Source organism: Xiphophorus couchianus, chromosome 23, assembly GCF_001444195.1.
Source record: "Xiphophorus couchianus chromosome 23, X_couchianus-1.0, whole genome shotgun sequence".
Taxonomy (NCBI): domain Eukaryota; kingdom Metazoa; phylum Chordata; class Actinopteri; order Cyprinodontiformes; family Poeciliidae; genus Xiphophorus; species Xiphophorus couchianus.
In genome coordinates this window covers 21,957,765-21,978,515 of record NC_040250.1, presented here as the reverse complement: position 1 = coordinate 21,978,515, position 20,751 = coordinate 21,957,765, and the positions used below count along the sequence as shown (strand labels likewise).

Below are 20,751 nucleotides of genomic sequence, written 5' to 3'. Positions count from 1 at the left end.
TAAAGATTATTTGAAAGGAGTTAAACATTTCTTGCAATTAATTGTGAAACAAGTAAAATAAACTTTTTTTAAAAAGTGGCTAAAATAGTAATAAAATCTGCTTGAATTAAAAAAAAAAAAAAACAACTATAAGAAAATTTTTAATTCCCTGATTCTCCAACTGGAATCAGTTATCAGGTCTTAAATCATCCATGACAGTAGGAGTCTCCAATTCCAAGTCTCTTCCTACCTCACTGCGTGGGATGCAACCACTGCTGCTGCTGCTTCCTGGCTGTTCTGGCGTCTCATCCACCCTCCCCATCAGGAAAGGGGGGGACGTCTGCTCCACCTGTACCTCATCCCCTTTAAGAAAAACTAAAAAAACATTCACATGAAACACACACACAACAAGATAAAAGCATGCAGATAGAAATGTCTACATCAGAATAAAGGGGATTGAATCCAAATCACTTCATATTTTTTGTAAATATTAATTGCACCAACTCATGTTCTTTCCCATGCACAGTTAGGCTCTGCTTTGTCCTGGTCTACAACGTAAAATCCCATCAAAGTATAATTGGACCCTGTGGTTGTACAAAATGTGGAAAAAGTCCACTACTTCTGCAAGACACAGTAGAGTTGACGGAAACGTTTTACCTCGCTGTTCACTGTTGTGCTGCATGCCCTCTAAAGCCCTCTGCTCTGTCCCATTTCTTCCGTTGCCTCGGGTCCTTTTTGACACCCCTGGCATGTTAATGGGCCAAGCAGAGACACTGTCCTTGAGACTCTCACTTTGGCTCATTTTCATACCCCCCTAATGCACAGATTTATAACCCGCGCTGCTACCAGCTCCAGATGTTTTGTTCTGGTTTTTTACTCTCTGTAATTGCTAATTCAATCTGGCTGTAAAGGAGCAGATGCTCCAGAGCGTACCTGTGCGGCTCTTCGCTCCGCGTGTGCGCGCGCGGACTGTGCTCCATGCATAAAAAAAACGACAGGATTTGACGCAACACCCCCTGACTCATAAATATAAGCCGTCACAATTATGCCAAAACTGTCTTCTTGCCGCCCCCTCACCCCTCGGCCCCCACAGCGCGTCATGGAATGATACACCATGCAGCCACTTTTTGACTTTTAAAGAATCGCACTCCGGCATTAACTTCCATTACACACTGCATTACCGCCACTCTTAAATCAAGCCCTCAGGTTTCATGCTTTAGCAATACTGACAAATTAACTCTGGAGGTTCAAACTGTGGTGCACGCCTTCGCACAACGTTTTATCATCCTCCGTCCCCACCTCCCGCCAACCGCCCACCGTTTTTTGTTTTTTTTTTTGGGGTGTTTTTTTTTTTTTTTTTCACCGTGGAAAGTGTCGATCCACTCCGCTTTAGAAAGAAAAATAAACAGACTGGTTATCCGCAGGAATGTGAATGCTACTTTAGTCCCATTAAGAACATCTGTGTGTGTGGCTTGAGATCACAGCGGTTTGTCTGTGCGACTTTGAACTTGTGTCAAGCGCGCTCATTGTTTTAGCGTGCTCCATCCCAACGCGCCGTGCCAGATACACTCTGTGCACTCGCAAAAAAAAAAAAAAGACTCTGCCCTGTGTACACACTCGCACATTTAAATGAAAAGAAAAACCTCCACATTAAAAGGCGCGCACCCGACCCCCCCTCTGTTCACATGCCCACACACACTCTCCACGGTGGACCTGTCATGTGTCATGGAGACAGGGGTCAGATACTGTGTGATGTGTGTGGGGGTTATATCGCTTGGGAAAAGGACTAAAGATCTTACTGGGGTTGAGAGAGGGCCAACAATAACAGCTTGAAATATAACAGCGACCAAGGAGCCCTCACACTGACAGGAGGAAAGCTGGGCCCCAGCGAGTGGCTCCACACATCAGAAGCTCCTCCATGCACAGGCACAAGGATGGGTGGGATAGCTAATTCATAGCTAATGTGCAAAACAAAGAGCATTGTTTTGTAATGACCTTGTAAAAATGGCAAAGAGAGCGAGAGAGAGAGAGCTCATAGTGTTTGGAGAGATTGAAAGCACATGTTTGCAGAGAAAGAAGAAACAGCAGAGCTGTATGGGGCTGCAGCTTTTCTGTGCGCATTCCCGAATCAAAAAGATGTTCAGACCACATCTGCCATGGGAACGTCAGCCATGTAAACACACACCCTTGACTTCTAGCGGTTGTTCCGACTGACACATACACACACTGGTTTGTGGAAGCTGGGAAAGCTGAACAAACTCAGCCGCCTTTGATCCCAGAGAAGCCAGAGTGCCACCTAGTGCTGATTAAGGTCCCAGAACAAGATTCTTTCACTCTCACCTTTTCAGCTCCTTCAGTCGAAAACTTATTACGGACAATTTTGATCTGAGCAATCGATGATCGACTGATGCAGCAGGACAATGAGTGGGATGAGGTTACATTTCCTCACCAGAGTAATCATCCTGCCCCTGAAGCTTGTTTACATTTTGTCCAACTACAAAAACGTTCAATGCTTTTATGGGGTTTGTCTGTAGGACAGCAATGCAAAGTAGAGAAGTGGACTGAAGTGGATAAATAGTTTAGTCCAAATTTGTACTACCAAACAATAAATAAATACAAAATCTGGAAAGTGCCAATGCACTCAACCAGTTTTAGTTGCAACTGCAGCTGCAAGTCTTTTGGTATACAACTCTACAAAACTTTGTACATCTAGAGACTTTGTTGTCTTCATTACAAAACAGTTCGATCTCAGGCAGTCTGGATCTCAACACTTTGTTATGTTATGCTTATCAACAATTTATTTATGTATGATGAACTGAACAGTGGTCTATGATTTGGTCAAAGCTTGAGATATTTTATAACCTGATCCTTAAACTTTCCAATAACTTTATTCCTGATCTCTCTGTGGTGTTCCTTAGTGGTCACAATCCTCTTCATTCTACAATATTCTGTAAGGCATTCCCGGGACAGCTGCATTCATTTCTGGTATTATAATTATATACACATTTCAACAATATTTTCTCTTTTTTTTCTTTTCTTCTCTTTTTTTTTTTTTTTTTACAACTTTTGCATTTGGAGATATCAATGTAAAGGGGAATAAATATGCTATGTATTTCATCCCACCTCCTCCCAGATTATTATTTGTATAAATGATTGGTAATATGCTTTTGAAATTCACAATTATACACCACCCTGTGTTGGTCTTAATTTCCAATAAGATTTGCATTTTGAAGTGGAATATGTGGAAAGGTTCACAAGGTATTAATAATTTTGTGAGATGCTGTAGATAAAAATGAAGAAGGAACTGCCTTACTCCAATCTCAAAAACATAATTTGGATCTCTGGGAGTTTCTGCCGCAAAAGCCTTTTCCTTCTTCCTCCTGGATATGAAATTTATCAAAACTTTGCATTTCACTTCACTTCTTCCCCTTTCACTGGATCTCAAACAAAACCTAAAAAAAACCCATCCAACTCACCTCTATACAGACACATACCCACCCACATGCACCACCATAAATCAGCGTACACAATCCTGATCTTTAAGGACATGAATGTTTTTCAATCAAAGCTCTGATTGAATGCTTTGCCGTCCTCAGCACTCACGTACTCACAGACACACACTCGCTGTTGACAGAGAGTGTCTTGAGCAACATCATTTACCACTTAGGCCCCTCCCTTAGGACCGTGCCATCCCTAATGCGCGGCGGATACGTTGATAGCTCTGGTTTCTGTCGAGAAGTGCACGTCAATCAACAGCTCGCGTCAACGTCACGGAGGCAAAGTGTTCCTGAAAGATCTTTTAACTGAGTGCCTCTCCATCCATCCTCTTCCAGCCAACACCCACAAAAGAAAAGAAAAAAACACTCACACATGCACAAACACAACCATTTCCATCTAGGCAATCACTTCTCCCAGAGTTCTTCTTTTTGGACGTGTAACAGTAATTGAGGTTTCTCCCCAGGGTACGGTGCATTCTGGGCCGTTAAGTGCTGTTTCTTGTTGTTTTTTTCCTCAGATGGCTTGTATTTTGGCTATTGTGTTGTTCCTTCCCGCTCTTCCGCCGAAGTGTAAGCAATGGGCCGTATTTACATGTATCATTAGAGAACAGAAACCCTGTCAAATGTAGGGCATCTGAGGGCTTATTTTACCCTCTGGAATACCAATCAATAAAACAAAGAGTCTTAATACTTTTTTGCACAAATCCAGCCACAAGAGAGCAAAAAAAAAAAAAAGATAAATAAATAAAGCGACCACTGCTGGGGATTAAACTCTTCCACTTCTAAAAGTAACACAGACAAAGCTAGGATTGATCTTATCAACAACCCAGCCAAAAGAATATATATATATATATATATATATATGTATATACTTGACACTCAGCCATTCAAGGGTGTGTAGATGCTACGCTGACCTCCCTGCTCATGACATCGGGCCTGGCTTGAGCACACTCTGTGACCTTTCTGGCCGTTGATGACGTTGTCCGTCCAGAAGAGGGAGTGATTGATCTGGATTGACACAAACAGCAAGTGCCCTGCCCGGCCTGTCACACAGCATCACTGGGTCACTGTAGCATGGCTGAATGCCGGATGAGGAGGGACGGCGTGCACACTTGGGGTGGTGACCTGCTGACTGTGATGTGGGATTACAGTCCTGGGGCGGCTGGGACATATTTGGACAAAAAAACTAAAAATCCTGGGGGGGTGATGTGCATCACTGTCTCGAGTGAAAACTGTGATCAACATACAGGCAAGAGTTGCAAGAGTTTACAAGGACAGGTGGGCATGTTCACTATTTTAGAAATAAACATATACATGAATACATGAACCATTTTAACATCCTAATGAAACAAAACTATTTTCACTTTACAAACATTCAAATAATGTCATGGAATGCTGATAAATTATTATATTGTTGTTTTGAGATAACTGTTAAGTAATATAATGGTAATGGCATAAAAACGCAAGCACACATTCTCAGAGATAAATAATGTTTAACTCTGGAATCGGGAGACATTTTAAATATCCAGAAACAAAAAAAAAGAAAAGAAAAGACAGAAGCAATAAAATGAATTATAAAGTGTCTGTAAACAAAATTGTCTTTCAAAAAAAGGGATGGTTGAGACCAATTCACCAGAATGAAGACTTTTATCATCCAGTTTTTGGTGGAAAACGAAAGAAAAGAGAAAAACAATAAATCATGCAAATCAAAATTATTGAGCTCCTTTGAATTTATTATGCAATTGAGTTGTTGCTTATGGCAACAGATCTAGATGGAATATTTAAAAAATCAATGAACTAAAATAAAAAAGCTTTTTTTCCAATTGGGTATCAATTTTTTAAACAATTTTCAAGCATCATAATGTAATACTGCACAAAAAAATCAGCCCAATATTTTACATTTACCATAATTGTTAAGTTGTTTTGTATATTTAGGTTCAATCATTTGTTTAAAGCAATTAAAAATAAATTAATTCTCTTATTCAACAGATTATGCATATTTTTTTCAATTATGTTTCTCCGGATTCCTTTTCTGTGAGCTTTTGAGGTCTCTGGATATCTGTGAACCTCAAATTTCATGCTTTGTTAAAGATTCTAAACTTGAATCTGGACTTTGACTAGACCATTCCAACATAAAGCATTGTTTATCTATCGGGTCCTGAAAGCAATCTGTTGCATTGAATTCTTTTTTAATGGTATCAGAGTAAAGATGAGGGCTGAGTACAAATTTATATCATCAAAGTTTTCCGTTAGCATGGATAAAATATAATACTTCATAGTTTTTACATTGTGAGGCACAGCAAAATTAATGGGGTTCTCATGGAACCACCATGCACCACAGAACTAAGAACATCAAAAAGTCAAAAACAACATATGAAGGTAACAAAGAGAAACCCGAAAAAAAGAAGGTCCTTTACTTTATAAGCAACACAGTTTTTAAAATGTACGCTAAGAAAATTAGGTCAATATGCACATTGAAGCTGAAGTTTGTGGTTGTAAAATGTTTGAAAACAGTTACGCTGCAGTTATAGGCTTTTAACATTTATTATGCCAAGAAACAGATGCACTGAAATTTATCAAATTATTACTCTACATTTACAGCATAGCAGCTCAGACAAAGTCGAGACTTGCATACAAACTATCACATCATACCCTAAAGAAAATCAAGCAGTTTATGTACTCATAAATGTGGTATTGTAATATGTTTACAGGTCTTTGCTCTGCCTTTACTCTTTTCTCTCATCTCCTCCCAACGTGAACTTTTTGTGTCAGGATGTTCTGCCTGGTAAAACCTTAGGAAATCGGCAGCTATAGTCACTTAAATGTTATCTATTTACATATATTTAAGTTATTGTTTGGCGCCCATTATAAACTACAACTCCAATGCTGCTCTGGACAGTTTCGATGACGTTACGAGGGCATTTCATTTCTCGCAGTAACCTTTCCTGTCTGCCTGGTGCATTTGCGCCTCCTGTCTTGATAGAGGAGGTGAGGAATAGTTTACTTTTCAGAGTTCAAGGTTTGGTTTCGGTGCTCGCCCGGTGTGAAGGGTTTTTACCGAGGCATTAAGCCCCTTTTCACATAGTCAAGATGCTGAACATGTGGAAAGTGCGGGAGCTGGTTGACAAAGCGTGAGTATATCGCGGTTATTTTGAGTTTATTTGGTGTCATTTGTGCCTGAAGTCTACCTGTTTGAAAGAGACACGTACCCAAAACTTTGACGTCACGTCACTCTTAACAAGTTAGCTAGCCTGAACGCTACTACCGATTTAAGTGACTTTTACGACTACTGTTAGTGTCAAAGTGATTATTTGACATTTTTGTTGAGCTCTTTGTTTGCTTCCAGTGGCGACTGTAGTATTGAGCCACGAGTTATTTGGGTCGTTCTTGTGCTTTCTTCGAAAGTGCAAGCTAACTTGCGTAGCTAACAAGCTAATTATGTAGCTCACTGGGCTAGCCAGCTAAGCTAGTTTGACAGCACTTAGGCATTCAAATCAATAAGAACTTTTAAAGACGCAACCCATGTCCTGTCTGCTGCTTTTTAGTTTCTCTTGGTTTGAAATGTATTTAAATGGCTTTATTTTTATTTTTTTTGTCACTTTGTGGTTTATCGTATTTGTAGCCGTGTTATCTCATCGCTACTGTAGCTAGACTGTAAATTATAATGGTTTATCATTGAATCATTACACAACCAACTCGCTTGTTGACGCCTGTTCAGGGAGTTGAATCGGCCAAAGCCATAAACAATTCAAAGTTCCCTGTCGCACAAACTGTATTTAAACGGATTATTGATCGAGTAGTGTACATATTTTGTTACCTATATTGTGTGTGATCACTTTTTCTTTTAGAGAATTTGTGTATGAGAACAAACAATTTCACTTTTCTTGTTTTAACTTAATACCATGGTCACGTATGAAGGTTTAAAACCAGTTCAATTCAGGTTTTTGTGCAGTGTAAAGTCACAACAAATTTCATCTGAAGATACATTGACCCAATTTATGTACAGAGCTATGCAATCAAATCAGTCCAATCATGTAAAAAGAAAGAGTCAAATTAAGTTACATAAATTCAAATTCAGCCCTATTTATATAATGCATGAAAGTTTAGTTTATAGCCTAATCCTAATTTATAGTTCAGATATTTGTATTGAGTCACTGACCTTGCAGTTATTCCTAATCCTGAACAAACATGTGGTGACGCTGAATAGTTAATTGTAAGAACAACTCTTGTATTTAAAAAGGTGAAATTCTTATGTAATTTAGGCTCCTAAGTTTATATTAAAATCTGTGACCAGCAATGACAACAATTAGCATATTTTTCTAATTTCATTTAGATATTGTCATAAAATGCCCAACAAGGGACATTTCAAGAATGTCCTATTTGCCTCTGGTTCTGCATCTAGAATAAATTGGCTCGTATAAGTTTTATTCAGCCAGAAAGTCACATTTGTTACTGCAGAATATAATAGTTTAATGGCCTAAAACATCTACAGAGAACAGCTGGTCTTGTATTTTATTGTTCCTCAGTTTCCCCAAAAGACAATTTTCGTACATTCTTTTTAACGTAAACATTTGTAATGAATCTCTGAAATTAAATTCTTATATCAAACTTTAAATTACTTCCAAATTTTGATGTGCAGTGGATCTTGTTTAGGCTAGAACTGCATGTGCGTACACATGGAAATCAGGTGACCTGTGTTATTTTTCTTTTGAAGGGGTTTTATTGATGATTGAAGGCATGAGCTAATGCAAGTAATACAAATCTACCAGTCATAAGTAAATTAAAAACTTTTGCTTTCAGACTGAAAGTAATTTTTTCCCCCCTTTTTCAGAAAACAAAGGCTAATGAAAATTTTTTCTTGATATGTTTACTTTATTACCATACATATGCAAAGGTTGCATCATGACTGATCAAGGCACTGAACCAAAAACGGCTGCTGCAGACCAGTCCTAGCACATATAATTAAAGGATCTTCTTTTAACACTCATTCGTCTTTAAAAATGTCTCCGAATTTTGTTTTGGAATATCTGATTCATGCCAGAGCGTTTCCAATTTGTGACCTTGCTGTGTTTGCAGCTCATTAGTGGACATCTAGTTGATTTCTTAAGAACGGAAATTTCTTTGAGTCAAATGTTTTTGGTTTGTTTTGCAACATAATAAATCTTGTACTTGCTAAGTCACCTGGGCTAACGGCAATTAAAGGCATTTAGAGAAAATACCTTCGTGTTTGTTTTTTGAGGAGTTAACAAAAGTGCCATGAAAGGCCAGCAATTTGGTTCTTTTACTGTTCCGCCTGCCAGCACTACAGTTGGGCAACATCTCGTTCTGTTTTGGGCCGTAATTTGTTTAGAGCTGCTGGCTGAACAAAGGTGGTGTGCTGTCCTGTGCTCTGAGCTGTATTAGGGTATTGCACAACATTTCCTCCCTTCAAAGGTTTAATTTTGCAAACCCAGACAATAGAATGCTATTGAGTCTACTGAAGACTTTTATTCTTGTGGATGCACTCGCCTTTCTGGAGTGTGACCTCGTGTAAAACATCTCGTTTGTTAGTGGATGTCGGGGGAAGAGAAACAGGGGTTGAAACTGACTAAGGTATTTTCCTTCATGCTGATTTTTCTCTCGTTTAACAAAACGATTAAAGTCGTATCACCAAACTTGAGTCATGTACTCAAACCCAGGCAGCACCTTGTTTTTGTTGACAGATTAAAACCTCACTAAAGTCCTCTGCTAACAGCCAGGAAAGCGTTTTGCTCTGCGCTGCGGCAGCGGAAATCTGCGTTCTGATGTGTCACCCTGGAAGCATCAGAACTTCTGTTTGATCTCACAGATAGCAAGGAGAGCAGCCACCTCAGCGAAGACAGAAGAATGTTGCATCATACTCTTGTGTGTTTCTGAATTTCAGCCAGGAACCAAATTTTATACATTTTCATATTTCTAAGTAATTCAAGCTGTATGCAGTTTGTAACTTGGATAATAATGCAGCGGCATCACCATGTTATTGTATGTGCAACATAATCTAACCCACGGATCTTTTGCTAATGGTAGAAAAATATATTGCAGTTTTAGCTAGAGCACATGGCTATATTGACTTTATTCCAAAATAAACAGGTTTGTTTCTTATTGCATATATGTGTTGTTCTTTTTTTCTATAAAAATAAGCTGATATTAGCTGGTTTGGTGGTTCCTCTCAATTCAAATTGCTATCTTGCAGTCGGCCTTTTATGTACCAGCTGTGGTTTTAAGAGAGCCTGATCTCAGTAAGAGTAATTGGCGATCTTTACGTTGCCACACCCTAGTTGTCAGTGTTTAACGACAGTCACTTCTTTTATTTTTATTTAAGAAAATGTAGTGACCTTCTACAAGCAGAAGACTGGCAGTGTGTAGCAATAGATGCTTCATTATTCTGTGCTCCTTTGAGGTGATTTGGAAGATTACAGCTTGTCTGTAAGCTTTTCTGTATTAAAGTTTGGTCACTAAATTGTGAGATATTTCAACATTTACTTAACATTAACCACTAAGACTGATTTTAGTACTTCGCGCAAACTAGCGTGGTTTTTAAAATAGTTTACTAAATAAAATTAACGTGATCCGATCCTAACAAAGTCTAAATTTAAAACTATGCAGCACAAAGCTCTGTTAATTCTAGACAAAGTCTTTAGACCTTCTTGATTAGGCACAAGTTTCAGATTGTTTGTTGGCCGTACCCATAATGAAGCTTTGACAGGCCTTGTTATTGGACGTCTTTATTATTATTATTATTATTATTATTATTATAATAAATGATAGTTTCTAGCTTACAGACAGCAGTGCGCTGAAAGTGGATATAGAGCTCCATGAGTTGCAAACGATGCTCAAATTAAGATGACATGCTTGTCTTTTTTTTGGTAAAACAAATCTGCAACATCTCTTTTCCAGGTGCTGTCCTATATTGAGTTTATCAGGTGTTAATGCACCATATATATGCCCAGATTTTTCAGGCTTTTAAAGCATTCTGTCCCAGAAAGTCAGTTTGTTTGACGTTCCTGCATGCTTTGTGAATGTTTGCCGCTTCAGAAATGATATTATTAATATATTTGACTTGCTTAGTACGCATTTCATTGAAAGACAATTGTTTTTGCTATAATCCCAAATAAAATTTAAGCACTTCTATCGTTTTTGTTTTGCTGCACTGCACTGCAAAAATAGCTGTAGTCTTTATGTTTTCTTTTTGCACTTGTGTTCTTTCCACAGGTACTTATTGAGTGTTAGAATAAAGCTTATTCTTGGTCAGTCCAGCCTTGTTTTACTCATTAACATGTCCTGTTTACTTTCTATAGTACGTGGAGTTTGACTTTCCATTAGCTTGTCTTCCCCCTCATTTCTGATTTGTATAAGTGCTCCTTGTTGCTGTTTTTGTTTTAAATAGGGATCAAAGCATGGGTGTGGCCATCACTGAAAGACCTTTTGTCTTTTTATTGTCTGTGTTGTGGTTTCAGCTGTGGCCATATTCCAAGATAAGATGCCAAGATTCATGTTTTTTTTTGTTTGTTTTGTTGTTTAATTGATTGAATATAGAACCAATGTGGTGATGAACTACTCAGAGGTGGAGTCTAAAGTCAGAGAAGCCACCAATGATGATCCCTGGGGACCATCAGGGCAGCTAATGACTGAAATTTCAAGGTAAGAAGAGCAGAAGACGTCATGATTTCCACACCCTTAGGAGCCTCTTAAAGGGACTTATTGTTTCTTTTTCTTAATGCTTTCATTTTGAGTGTGCCCCTCATTAAATTTGTGACTAAAGTCTTTGTCTCCAGCATTACACATTCTTCCCAGGAAGAAACAGCTCTGGTTTGGTTGTTTATGAAATTACCCTGGAATTGTGTTCACAAACGATTTACTCTCTCTGTGCAACATGCACCTTGTAAATGAAGCTAAGAATAATCCATCGTTTCCTATGAATGGATGCAGTTGGTCTTTTAGTACAGTTACTATGGTTTAAATAACATCAATAACTTACTCTCCCTTATTGGGATTTGAAAAGAATATATTGTATTGTTCAGTTTTTTCTAGACCAAAATGAGAAATGCATTTCCTGTGTTTGTTTCTTTTTAATGACATTGATCATTTCAAAAATATATACATCTTAATAACAGGGAAACATAAAGTAGTCGATTCACCTGGAAACTAAATGATTCTGCATTGATTTAGTCTGATTTGTATACTTAGGGTTAACGTTGACTGAATTGTTTATTAATATTGTCTGGAAATTTTGATTTGTGCAGTGGTGCATTTTAATTGCTTAGAGAGAGGATTTTGCAACACAGAAAATCTAATATTACTTTCTTTGACTTGCTAATGTTCCAGGTAGACAAAATCGTAACGTTTGGAGTACATTACATTTAGCTAATGCTAATTTATAGTTTAAATTCTGTAAGAATAGGACCAAAAAGCAAACAGTCAGTTAGTTGAAGCCCAATTCAAAGCGATACGTCTTTTCATTTGTACTTAATAAAAGGAAATGCAAATAAATTTGCATTACCTGAAACAACTTTGTCTTTCATTACAATGTACACATTTGTTAAAGACTGTTGACTTCCTCTTATCCTTTGTGTGGTTGTGTAAACAGAGCCACCTTCATGTATGAGCAGTTCCCAGAGGTAATGAACATGCTGTGGGGCCGCATGTTGAGGGACAACAAGAAGAACTGGAGGAGAGTCTATAAGGTTTGGAGCCTCACACAAACACAGAGCTCTAGTTCATACCAAGTGACAGACTCCTGAGTGCTGGTTTCATTTAAAGAGTTATTTTGACAAAACAGTTGGTTTTGTGAGATTTTGATTAATCAGTAATTGATTTTTTTTTTATAGTCCTTGCTATTGTTGGCACATCTAATCAGGAATGGGTCAGAAAGGGTTGTAACCAGTTCCAGAGAACATCTGTATGACCTGAGATCGCTGGAAAGTTATCACTTTGTGGGTAAGATATACTTTCATTTATACTTTTGTTTTTATTATCACTATTTTGATTTGTGTTGTTTATCAAATGGGAAAAGAGGATTTTGGAGTTGGAAATCTATTAAAGCAGTTTATTTGGATTTTGTTGTCCGTGTATCAAAACATGTTTAACAATAAATGTCATAATTTCTTTTCCTTTTTCTTGTCTTCAATCTGTCAATAGACGAGAATGGGAAGGATCAAGGAGTAAATGTTCGTCAGAAGGTGAAGGAGCTCATAGAATTTGTTCAGGACGACGACAGACTGAGGGAAGAACGGAAAAAGGCAAAAAAGAACAAAGACAAGTTCGTCGGTGTTTCCTCTGACAGTATGGGATTTCGAGGTTACTGTAAGTAATACAGTTCTGTGTCTGAATGATTTATTTTATTTTTTTTAGATTTTTGAAAAAATAAAAAAGTATCTGAAAATCACAAGTATTTTTCTTTTAGTTTACGTGCTGTGATGTTTTTTCTCATCAGCGGGGGACAGGTACGACTCCGGTGGTGAAAGCCGTGGAAAGTGGGACGATGACTGGGAGAAGAATAAAGGACCTTTCCCCTTCAGTGAAAAGTTGGGGGAAATAAGTGACAAAATCGGCAGCACCATTGACGATACGATAAGCAGGTTTAGGAAGAAGGACAGAGACGACTCCCCAGATAGATTCAGGTACAAGAAAGCTTGAAGTTCTTATTATCAAAAAAAAAAAAAAAGGAAGAAAATTTCTTTGAGATTGCTGTTTAAAAATTTATCTTACACATTTTACATTGTGTCTGAGATTACTTACACATTGACTGATTATGGAAATATTGTATGATCTTCATACCTGTTCATATCCTGGTCTATTAATCCAGCTTTTTTTTTTTTTTTTTTACATATTTCTGTTCTCTAACAAGAGTATAAATATTTGTTTTTTCTGATTTTTAAGACAAATGTAAAACTTCTCACCAGTGATGCAAAGTTTATTGATAATCAGGGATGTGATATAATCATGTCCCCAGGCTTGATTGGATTAGGAATTACTAAAAGTTTGAAGAGATTCGCAAGACAAGAAGCCCCCACACAGAAATACCCAAGATATTCTTTGTGCTAAACCAGACCTGAAGAGAAGTCAATGTCAGAACTGTTCTACCTGAATTTCTAAGAAAAAAACACTGCACTGTTGCTCAGTGATTACATTACTGTATTCAGGTAAAGTGAAGTTGGCCCAAAACTCGATCAATAAAAGATGGAGGGCAGTATGTGAATCTAAAGTAAGGATAATGCATTTTCAGGGGAAGAAAGGAAATGTTCTTCAAACTTTGGTTCTGAAGCATCTCCTGCTGCCCTGATTGGTCTCCCTTTAGAAAATTGTTTTCAAACTCAAGACCTCGGAGCAGCAGTACAGAAACTACAGGACGAGATCTCAACAGCCCTATCCGTGAATTAGTTACATCAGGAATAAAATCAGATCAACCGGAGTTACCAGACATGCTAAAGAAGGCGTTATCTCTTTCTCACGTCAATAACTTAGAATACCAGTATTTGTGTGCAGAAATTAATCAGTTGCCTGCAGTTTAATCTAGTTCAAAAAGTTATCCGAATTCTAAGAGCAGCCTTGCTTTTTTTTTGTGCTTTTTTTCTCTTCCTGCAGTGACAACGATGAGGACCGGGATCGTTCTTCGTACAACGGCCAGTCAAAAAGAGAGTTTAAAGACGAAGAGGAGACTGTTACAACCAAGAGCGTACAAATCGTCCAGGCAACCGAGACAACAGCAACACGGAAGAGAGGAGTACCGTCCAGAAAAGTGGACCTGGGGGCCGCAGCCCACTACATGGGAGACAAGAGCCCAGATACCACTGCTAAACAGGTAGCAACTGCACAGCTGACCTGAAGAAATTACAGTTATTTAAAAAATGTTGTTGGTGTGGATCTGTGGTCACGTTTTCGTCCTGCTAATGCAACTTTTTTTTCATCCAGACCCAGCCAGCTGCAGCAACCCAACCTGCCAGTACAGGCCTGGCTGACCTCCTGATGGTGGACACCACACCCAGCCAGCCTGCTGCCACAGGTACACCACCACATCCAAGATGCCTCTAAGAAGCCTTAACTTCATGCATCTAAAATAAAGGTCTTAAAATGCCTTAAATTTTCAGGGCAATTAATCTTATAAATATTTATATGTGGGTTTTTTTTCCCCTTATGGGACATTTCTGTCAGACGAAAGTTTCAGTCAGATGCAAACATGTACATTGTGTTCTGTGAAAGCAGTTGAGGCTAACAGAAACTAGCCGCTAACATGCCCTTGCTAGCTAGATTTTTTGCATTTATCATGGGTTATGGACTCAACACAACTCACTCTGAGTGAAACCCAACACACGGGATGTGACAAAAGTTAAATTTCTTTTACAATTTGCTTAAAAAATGCACATGTTGCTAGCCCACTTGTCTGTCTGTGTGTACGAATGAATGTGTGGGTTAAGGTTGTATTGATTCATATGCAGTGTGAGAAGCACAGAGCTACTGCCAAGAGCCACAAACAGACCCTAGAAACGTCACAATTTTTACTATGCTTGACTGCGATGGACTGGAGATCTGTCCAGGGTGTACCCTGCCTCTCACCCATTGACAGCTGGAGATGGGCACCAGCACCTCTCCCAACCCCAGTGGGATAAGGGGGATAAGGGTGTAAGAAAATGGATGGATGGATACTATGCTTGATGGTAACATAGCTGGATCCTCCAACCATCCTTTATGTCCATAGTTTTTTCAGTCTTAAATTTAATTCAATTTGCTGAAACCTTCTGATACCCTGACATCATGCATATTGTGGAATGTCACGGGTGATTGTGAACTATTTTGTGAAACATTTTGTTATTCATGAGCTCCTTTCTCTGTGTTAAGTCAACAAAATTGAATGGATTCCAAGCAGAGAAACCAGTCATGCTTGCACTTCCAGTAGTAACCTCCAGTAAACCCTGGACTAACCTGATTAAGACGTCTCGCGGTAGCTCCAGAAACACAGGACACCCTCCCCTCCCAGCTGCTGCTGCTAGGCTTCAGGTTTGGGGGAGGGAGATCATCTATAGGAACTAAGTACACCAGATGTTTTCTGGAGGAGTCCCTGGCGAATGAAGAGGTTGGGAGCACTGAACAGATGTTTGGGCTCCTCCACCTGTCCTCCTACCACCCCCTCTGACACCTCAACACTGAAGGAATGCTAACTAAACAAGATTGACACCTGGAATTTACCTGTTTAAAACTTTTACTTTTTATTTTTCGCCGTAGATCTCTTCGGCGGATTTGCTGACTTCAACTCACCTGCTGCCTCAACTGGACAGGTCTCAGGATCTGGTATGTTTTAAGAGTTTTTTTTTTTCTTTCTTTCTTTCCTTGGAGTATGCTGTCCTGTTGCAGCCATGCTGCTAGAATATTCAGGAATATGTTGGGAGGCAGCCCTGGCCATATGGAGCCTGCTACCTGCTCTGCATAATAAGAACAGACACACATCAACTCCTGTTATGGATGACAAGGAGACGGGGACAGGAGAAGAAGTTGGTAGAGGTGGGGGGAGGAACTCTATGAAAGACAACAAGCTGGGCCAGTTTAATGAAAATTTAAAACGCAGCACCAGTGGTCACTGAAAATGTTCTGGATAAAGAGAAAACTTGGCTCAAATTTGACTTTTACCCCTTCTTGTGGAAACAGCTCCAATAATAAATTATCTAGACAGGAAAAATCAAACAGATTGTTTTTCTCTAGTGTCTGCAGCAGCAGTCTCCAGCCCCAATGGAGAGTTTGGTGAGTGGAATGCTTTTCCTGGAGGCCAGATTCCAGCATCTGCTCAGAGTCCTGAAAACAGTGGAAGTGACCTTTTTGGAGCCATGGCAACAGCTTCCCCTACAGCCCCGATCCCGGTTGTGGCGGCGGCGGTCCCGGCTCCCGCCTCGGCAGACCTGTTTGACTTGATGGGACCGACTCAGACCCTCACTTCCTCCCAGAGCCTCAACTTTAGCATGAGCAGCACACAGACACTGAGCACCAACATCATGCCTCAGCCAGTGTCACAGGTAGGTTTGCCTGAACTCAGCCTAACGTGGAAAACTCATGAAATAGAGCAGGATTTTGCCGCATACTGGCGATATTCTACTTTTCTCTTGCCTACAAAAATATCTAACTTTTGTGTTTGTCTGGTCATGAAAACAATAGACGATCACGGGTTGAAAAGTAAAGAAGCACCACCCATCACTGATGTAAAACGAAAGCTAGCAAACTTCTAGTGACATGTCTGTCAGGCAGCTGTCTGCAGACCTGAGCAAATAGCCCAGATAATTAAATAGCCAATATAGGCCAAAAGGCAAAAAGTTATAATACTGAGCACCTCAAAAATACTACAAAATTTAACAGATGTTTATGCTATATGTTTACTTAATGCTATGCATAGCATTATTGTAATTTCAGTAATTCAGTGATATTGGCATACCTGCAGCCACCTTAAATTATCCTAAGCCAAGAGCCATTACTGACTATTATAATAGTTCAAAATACATGCAATTATATCTGGTTTTCTGAAATACTTTGAATTATTTTTATTCAGTATGTTCTTGGCATTCAGATTAGTACTTTTCAAAACATTTCAATAACATTCCCCCAACTTCTTAAAAGACAAGTAAAATATTAACACGTTGGTTATGTGCTGATTCTGAATTGGAAGATTAGCAAACACCCTAAAAGAAAATGAACCCATTGAAAGAAACTGATAAGACAGAATCAGTCCTGCACTAATGATGTTTACTTATTGATTCTGTAATTTATAATTCTTTGCTGAAGGCATCTTTAAGCTAGCCTAATTATTGGAGAATTATCTTGTGTTGACCTGCATGCTGGTAGGGCATTAACATCACCAGATGTTCATTTCTCCAACTAACCACCCACTTCTCTCGCTATCTCTTATCAGAATGAGACAGGAGTTTGAAAAACATTGCAAATTTAACAAAAGCTCTTACATGTCGACCATATTTTCCAGTTACAAGGGTGACCTACTTAAAACTGTTTTGCTGCTCTGACACCCACGCCACCCATTTTCTCCTGTTACTTTAGGTGGTGTGTTTTCCAGAGTTCAGAAAATGCATGGGCAGATTGCGTGGGGGTTAAGTGGGTCACACTGAAGGTTTTAGACTTTTAAAGTATGAAACTGCAAATTTCCATCTTAGATTTTTCAGTGTTGGATCTTTTAAGCCTTTTGACTGTGGATTATTGGCTTGTTTCAGCATTTTGTGTATTCTTACATACATGTTTTTTACCAGCCCATCCCTAACATGGGCGGTCCTCTGCAGCCACAGCCCATGCAGCCAGGAATGGCCTCACAAGGCCCTGGAGCCAAAGCATCCCTTCCTTCCACTTGGTCCGATCACTCGGTTAACATCAACCTGGACTTTCTGGGGCCTGGCATGCAGCCTCCCAAGCCTAGCCAGCCCAGCCTCAACACCCTCCAGCAAGGTGAGCTGAACCAGCAGCAAGCGTAATCACTTTGTTTCTTCTCAAGTCTCCTTGTCATTCAAAAGTGTCTCAAAATGTAGCACTTGTACTTACTTCTGTCTTTTGGGATTCCCAGGCAATCAGCCGGCTCCCAACATGCTCACCCAGGGATTTTCCAGTATGAATCTTGGACCTACACCGGTCAGACCTCCTGCTAATGCCATGATGCAGCCTGGAGCTGGGATGGGGATGGGGATGGGGATGGTTCCTAACCAGGGCATGATGGGGATGGGGATGAACATGGGGATGCCACAGGGAGGTATGACCATGGGAATGCCCGGAGGAATGGGAATGGGGATGGGAATGCACCCTGCAATGGTCCAACAGCCCAAACACGACGCCTTTGCTGACTTTGGCAACTTCGGAAAGTGATGGAACCAGAGAGCAGAGATTAGCGGTAATGGAGGCAGTCTCTTGCCGTCCGTGAGTGAAGGATCATCATGAGCTCCAAACAAAGAGTACTTGAAAAAAATGTCAACTATCATATTAACACCCTGCCATCTCCCTGTTTTGTTTTTTTTTTTCTTTTTACAATTCTGTAGTGATGTGGATCTAAATGAATGCGCGATGATTGAACCAATGATGTGTGTGGTCTGGCATGATGGTTAGACGTCAAGATGGTGTGCCTTGTTCGATTTATTATTCAGTAAGAAGACAGTGCAACTGAGAAAATGTCAGGGGGATTTGCTTTATAACCTCAATCACACAAAATCAGAGTAGCAAAAATAAACATATATTAATAGCTCCATTTATTAAATAACTAATGATTCATTTGGATAACATGATCAGCCATTTTAACCTTAACATGTCAAAGAATGTCTCTTTGTTGTTTTTTTTTTTTCTTCTTCGGTCTCTGTCTTCCTATGACATGTAAATAGAAATCTGGAGCCCTTGCAATAAGTTATGAAGTTCACCGAGAGGCAGCGAAAATGTGACGAGTTGCATCTTACAGACTAAATCTGATATGAATCGAGATCTACGGCAAAGCACATGAATGCATTCTCTTTGTACATATGTGTCCACACTCCAAATGTGGCTTTAAGTGTTACAGTTGGGGGGTAATTATTATTAATTGTTTGCAGTGAAAAGTTGTTGATTAATTCAAGGAACGGCTCCTTTTGGTAAAGTGTAATTTGTGGCCTTTCTTATTAGAAGATATCTATATATATTTTACTTATGAAGAATATTATAATCAGTTTGCGTCCAAGCGAGATAATCAATGAAAACTGCCTCATGTAGGGGGCGGGGGGTGATGGAGGGATATGGGATTTTTATTACAACAGTTTTTTTTTTTTTTCCCCTTCCCCTAAGCAGATACAATGAAACTCTGTCACACATAGAAGATAAAATAGTTTTACTGTGTTTTGTCCCATGCACCTTTGTTTCTGTTTTTTCTTTTAATTGTGTCCGAACTATTAAGGCCAGTGATAGCTTCAGTTCCAAACACACAAACGTATTCTCTCAGCACCTCAGGTGTTAACGCAAGCTGTTAAGATGCATCTCTGTGAAATGTTGACCATTCGTTTGTTTTGGTGGTATATAGTGCCTTCCGTCATCGCTGTTCTTGCACATTGTTACGACGGCCTCGGATGAGTTTTTAACGTCACAAGAATCGCCGGTCCAAGTCGGTGTGCTTTGCAACTCGTCAGGTACAGATTAAAGGAGGACAAGGAACTTTTTAAGCGAATTCAGCTGCACACCGCAGTTAGTTTGTGTTAACATGTGAGCATGGTTGGTCCTAAGTGATTCCAAGTGCCTGCCGATCAGCTGCCTCTTGACCCTTGTTAATGAGTGATTGATAATCAAAATTGAACTGCGCCGGCTGGACCTTTCCTTTTGTTTGTGTCTGAGATAAATAATTCACCAACAACAGAAGAAGGCAGTATCCTCTCAGGAGGATTCAACCTGCGCTTTCCGACTCTCCTTAAGGGCTCAAGCAGCTGAGCGCAGTAACACATAGTAGCCTGGCGTTGATGTCTGAAGCATTAAAATGACCAAAATCTGTTTGCTGTTTTTTCTAATGTATATCAGAAATTGTTTTATGCATTTTGTTTTCTACTTTAAATCAATTTTTTTGTCCTCTTTTTAAAATGGGATTGTTACTGAAACACTAGTATATGCAAATGTACGAGAAACCCTCTGAGAAAATGAGATCTTGCATTTACTCCCATTCTGATTTGATTTGAATGTCAAGATTCCTTATGGACAACATTAAACAGTTGATTTAAATTTGTTAATGATGTGTGTTATTTGGTGTGCTGTGTCATTAGCCTCATTCAAAAGTGCTTCAAGCAGCAAAAAGTGAAGCCAACGCATTTGGCTTCTAAATTGAGTTAAACTTTATTGTTTGAGCTAATAAAGAGATGGGAGGGCTGTACATGACTGCCAAACGCATTACTTTGCAGGTAACCTAAAGTTACAAAGGATTTCATTTGGGACAGCTGGAAAGGCAGAACTTGTGTGGTATAAAACTCAGATCAATATAAGGAGGAGTTTGTAAAATCAAGTTTTTTGTGCGATAATGTGGTTTCTGTAGGTTTCACTTACTCAAATGTAAGACTTAAGAAAATCCATAGAAATGTACAAACTTCGTCCAACCAAAAGGCACTTGGCCATTAGACCCCCCCAAAAAAGCTAGGTAACTAACAACGGTATGTTAGCGTTGTGTTACTGATGGCCTCAACCATCTCTAGTCACAGAACGTTATGAAGACGTCTGCATGCGACTTAAACTTTTGCCTGACAGAAAATTCCAGTGAGAAAAAAAACAAAATATACGAAATTAAGTA

At 39.3% G+C, this 20,751-nt stretch overlaps 1 protein-coding gene across 1 annotated transcript; it reads left to right on the top strand.

The window, feature by feature from the left end:
• Positions 1–6,432: 6,432 nt before the first annotated feature.
• Positions 6,433–20,200, top strand: clint1a (clathrin interactor 1a). Its single transcript, XM_028009057.1, has 12 exons — positions 6,433–6,607; positions 11,031–11,135; positions 12,082–12,178; positions 12,323–12,431; positions 12,633–12,797; positions 12,928–13,114; positions 14,079–14,295; positions 14,406–14,496; positions 15,714–15,779; positions 16,188–16,495; positions 17,732–17,924; positions 18,040–20,200. Exons 1-12 carry the CDS (start codon positions 6,567–6,569, stop codon positions 18,333–18,335), a joined length of 1,875 nt encoding a protein of 624 aa, XP_027864858.1. The 5' UTR covers positions 6,433–6,566; the 3' UTR covers positions 18,336–20,200.
• Positions 20,201–20,751: the final 551 nt, after the last annotated feature.

What these genes read in the sequence shown, in the direction of transcription:
- clint1a (XM_028009057.1), top strand. Translation starts at nt 6,567, where the DNA reads ATGCTGAACATGTGGAAAGTGCGGGAGCTGGTTGACAAAGC. An exon ending in ACTGGAGGAGAGTCTATAAG is followed by an intron (nt 12,179 to 12,322) that starts GTTTGGAGCCTC and finishes TTTTTTTTATAG; the next exon opens with TCCTTGCTATTGTTGGCACA. An exon ending in CAGCCAGCCTGCTGCCACAG is followed by an intron (nt 14,497 to 15,713) that starts GTACACCACCAC and finishes TTTTCGCCGTAG; the next exon opens with ATCTCTTCGGCGGATTTGCT.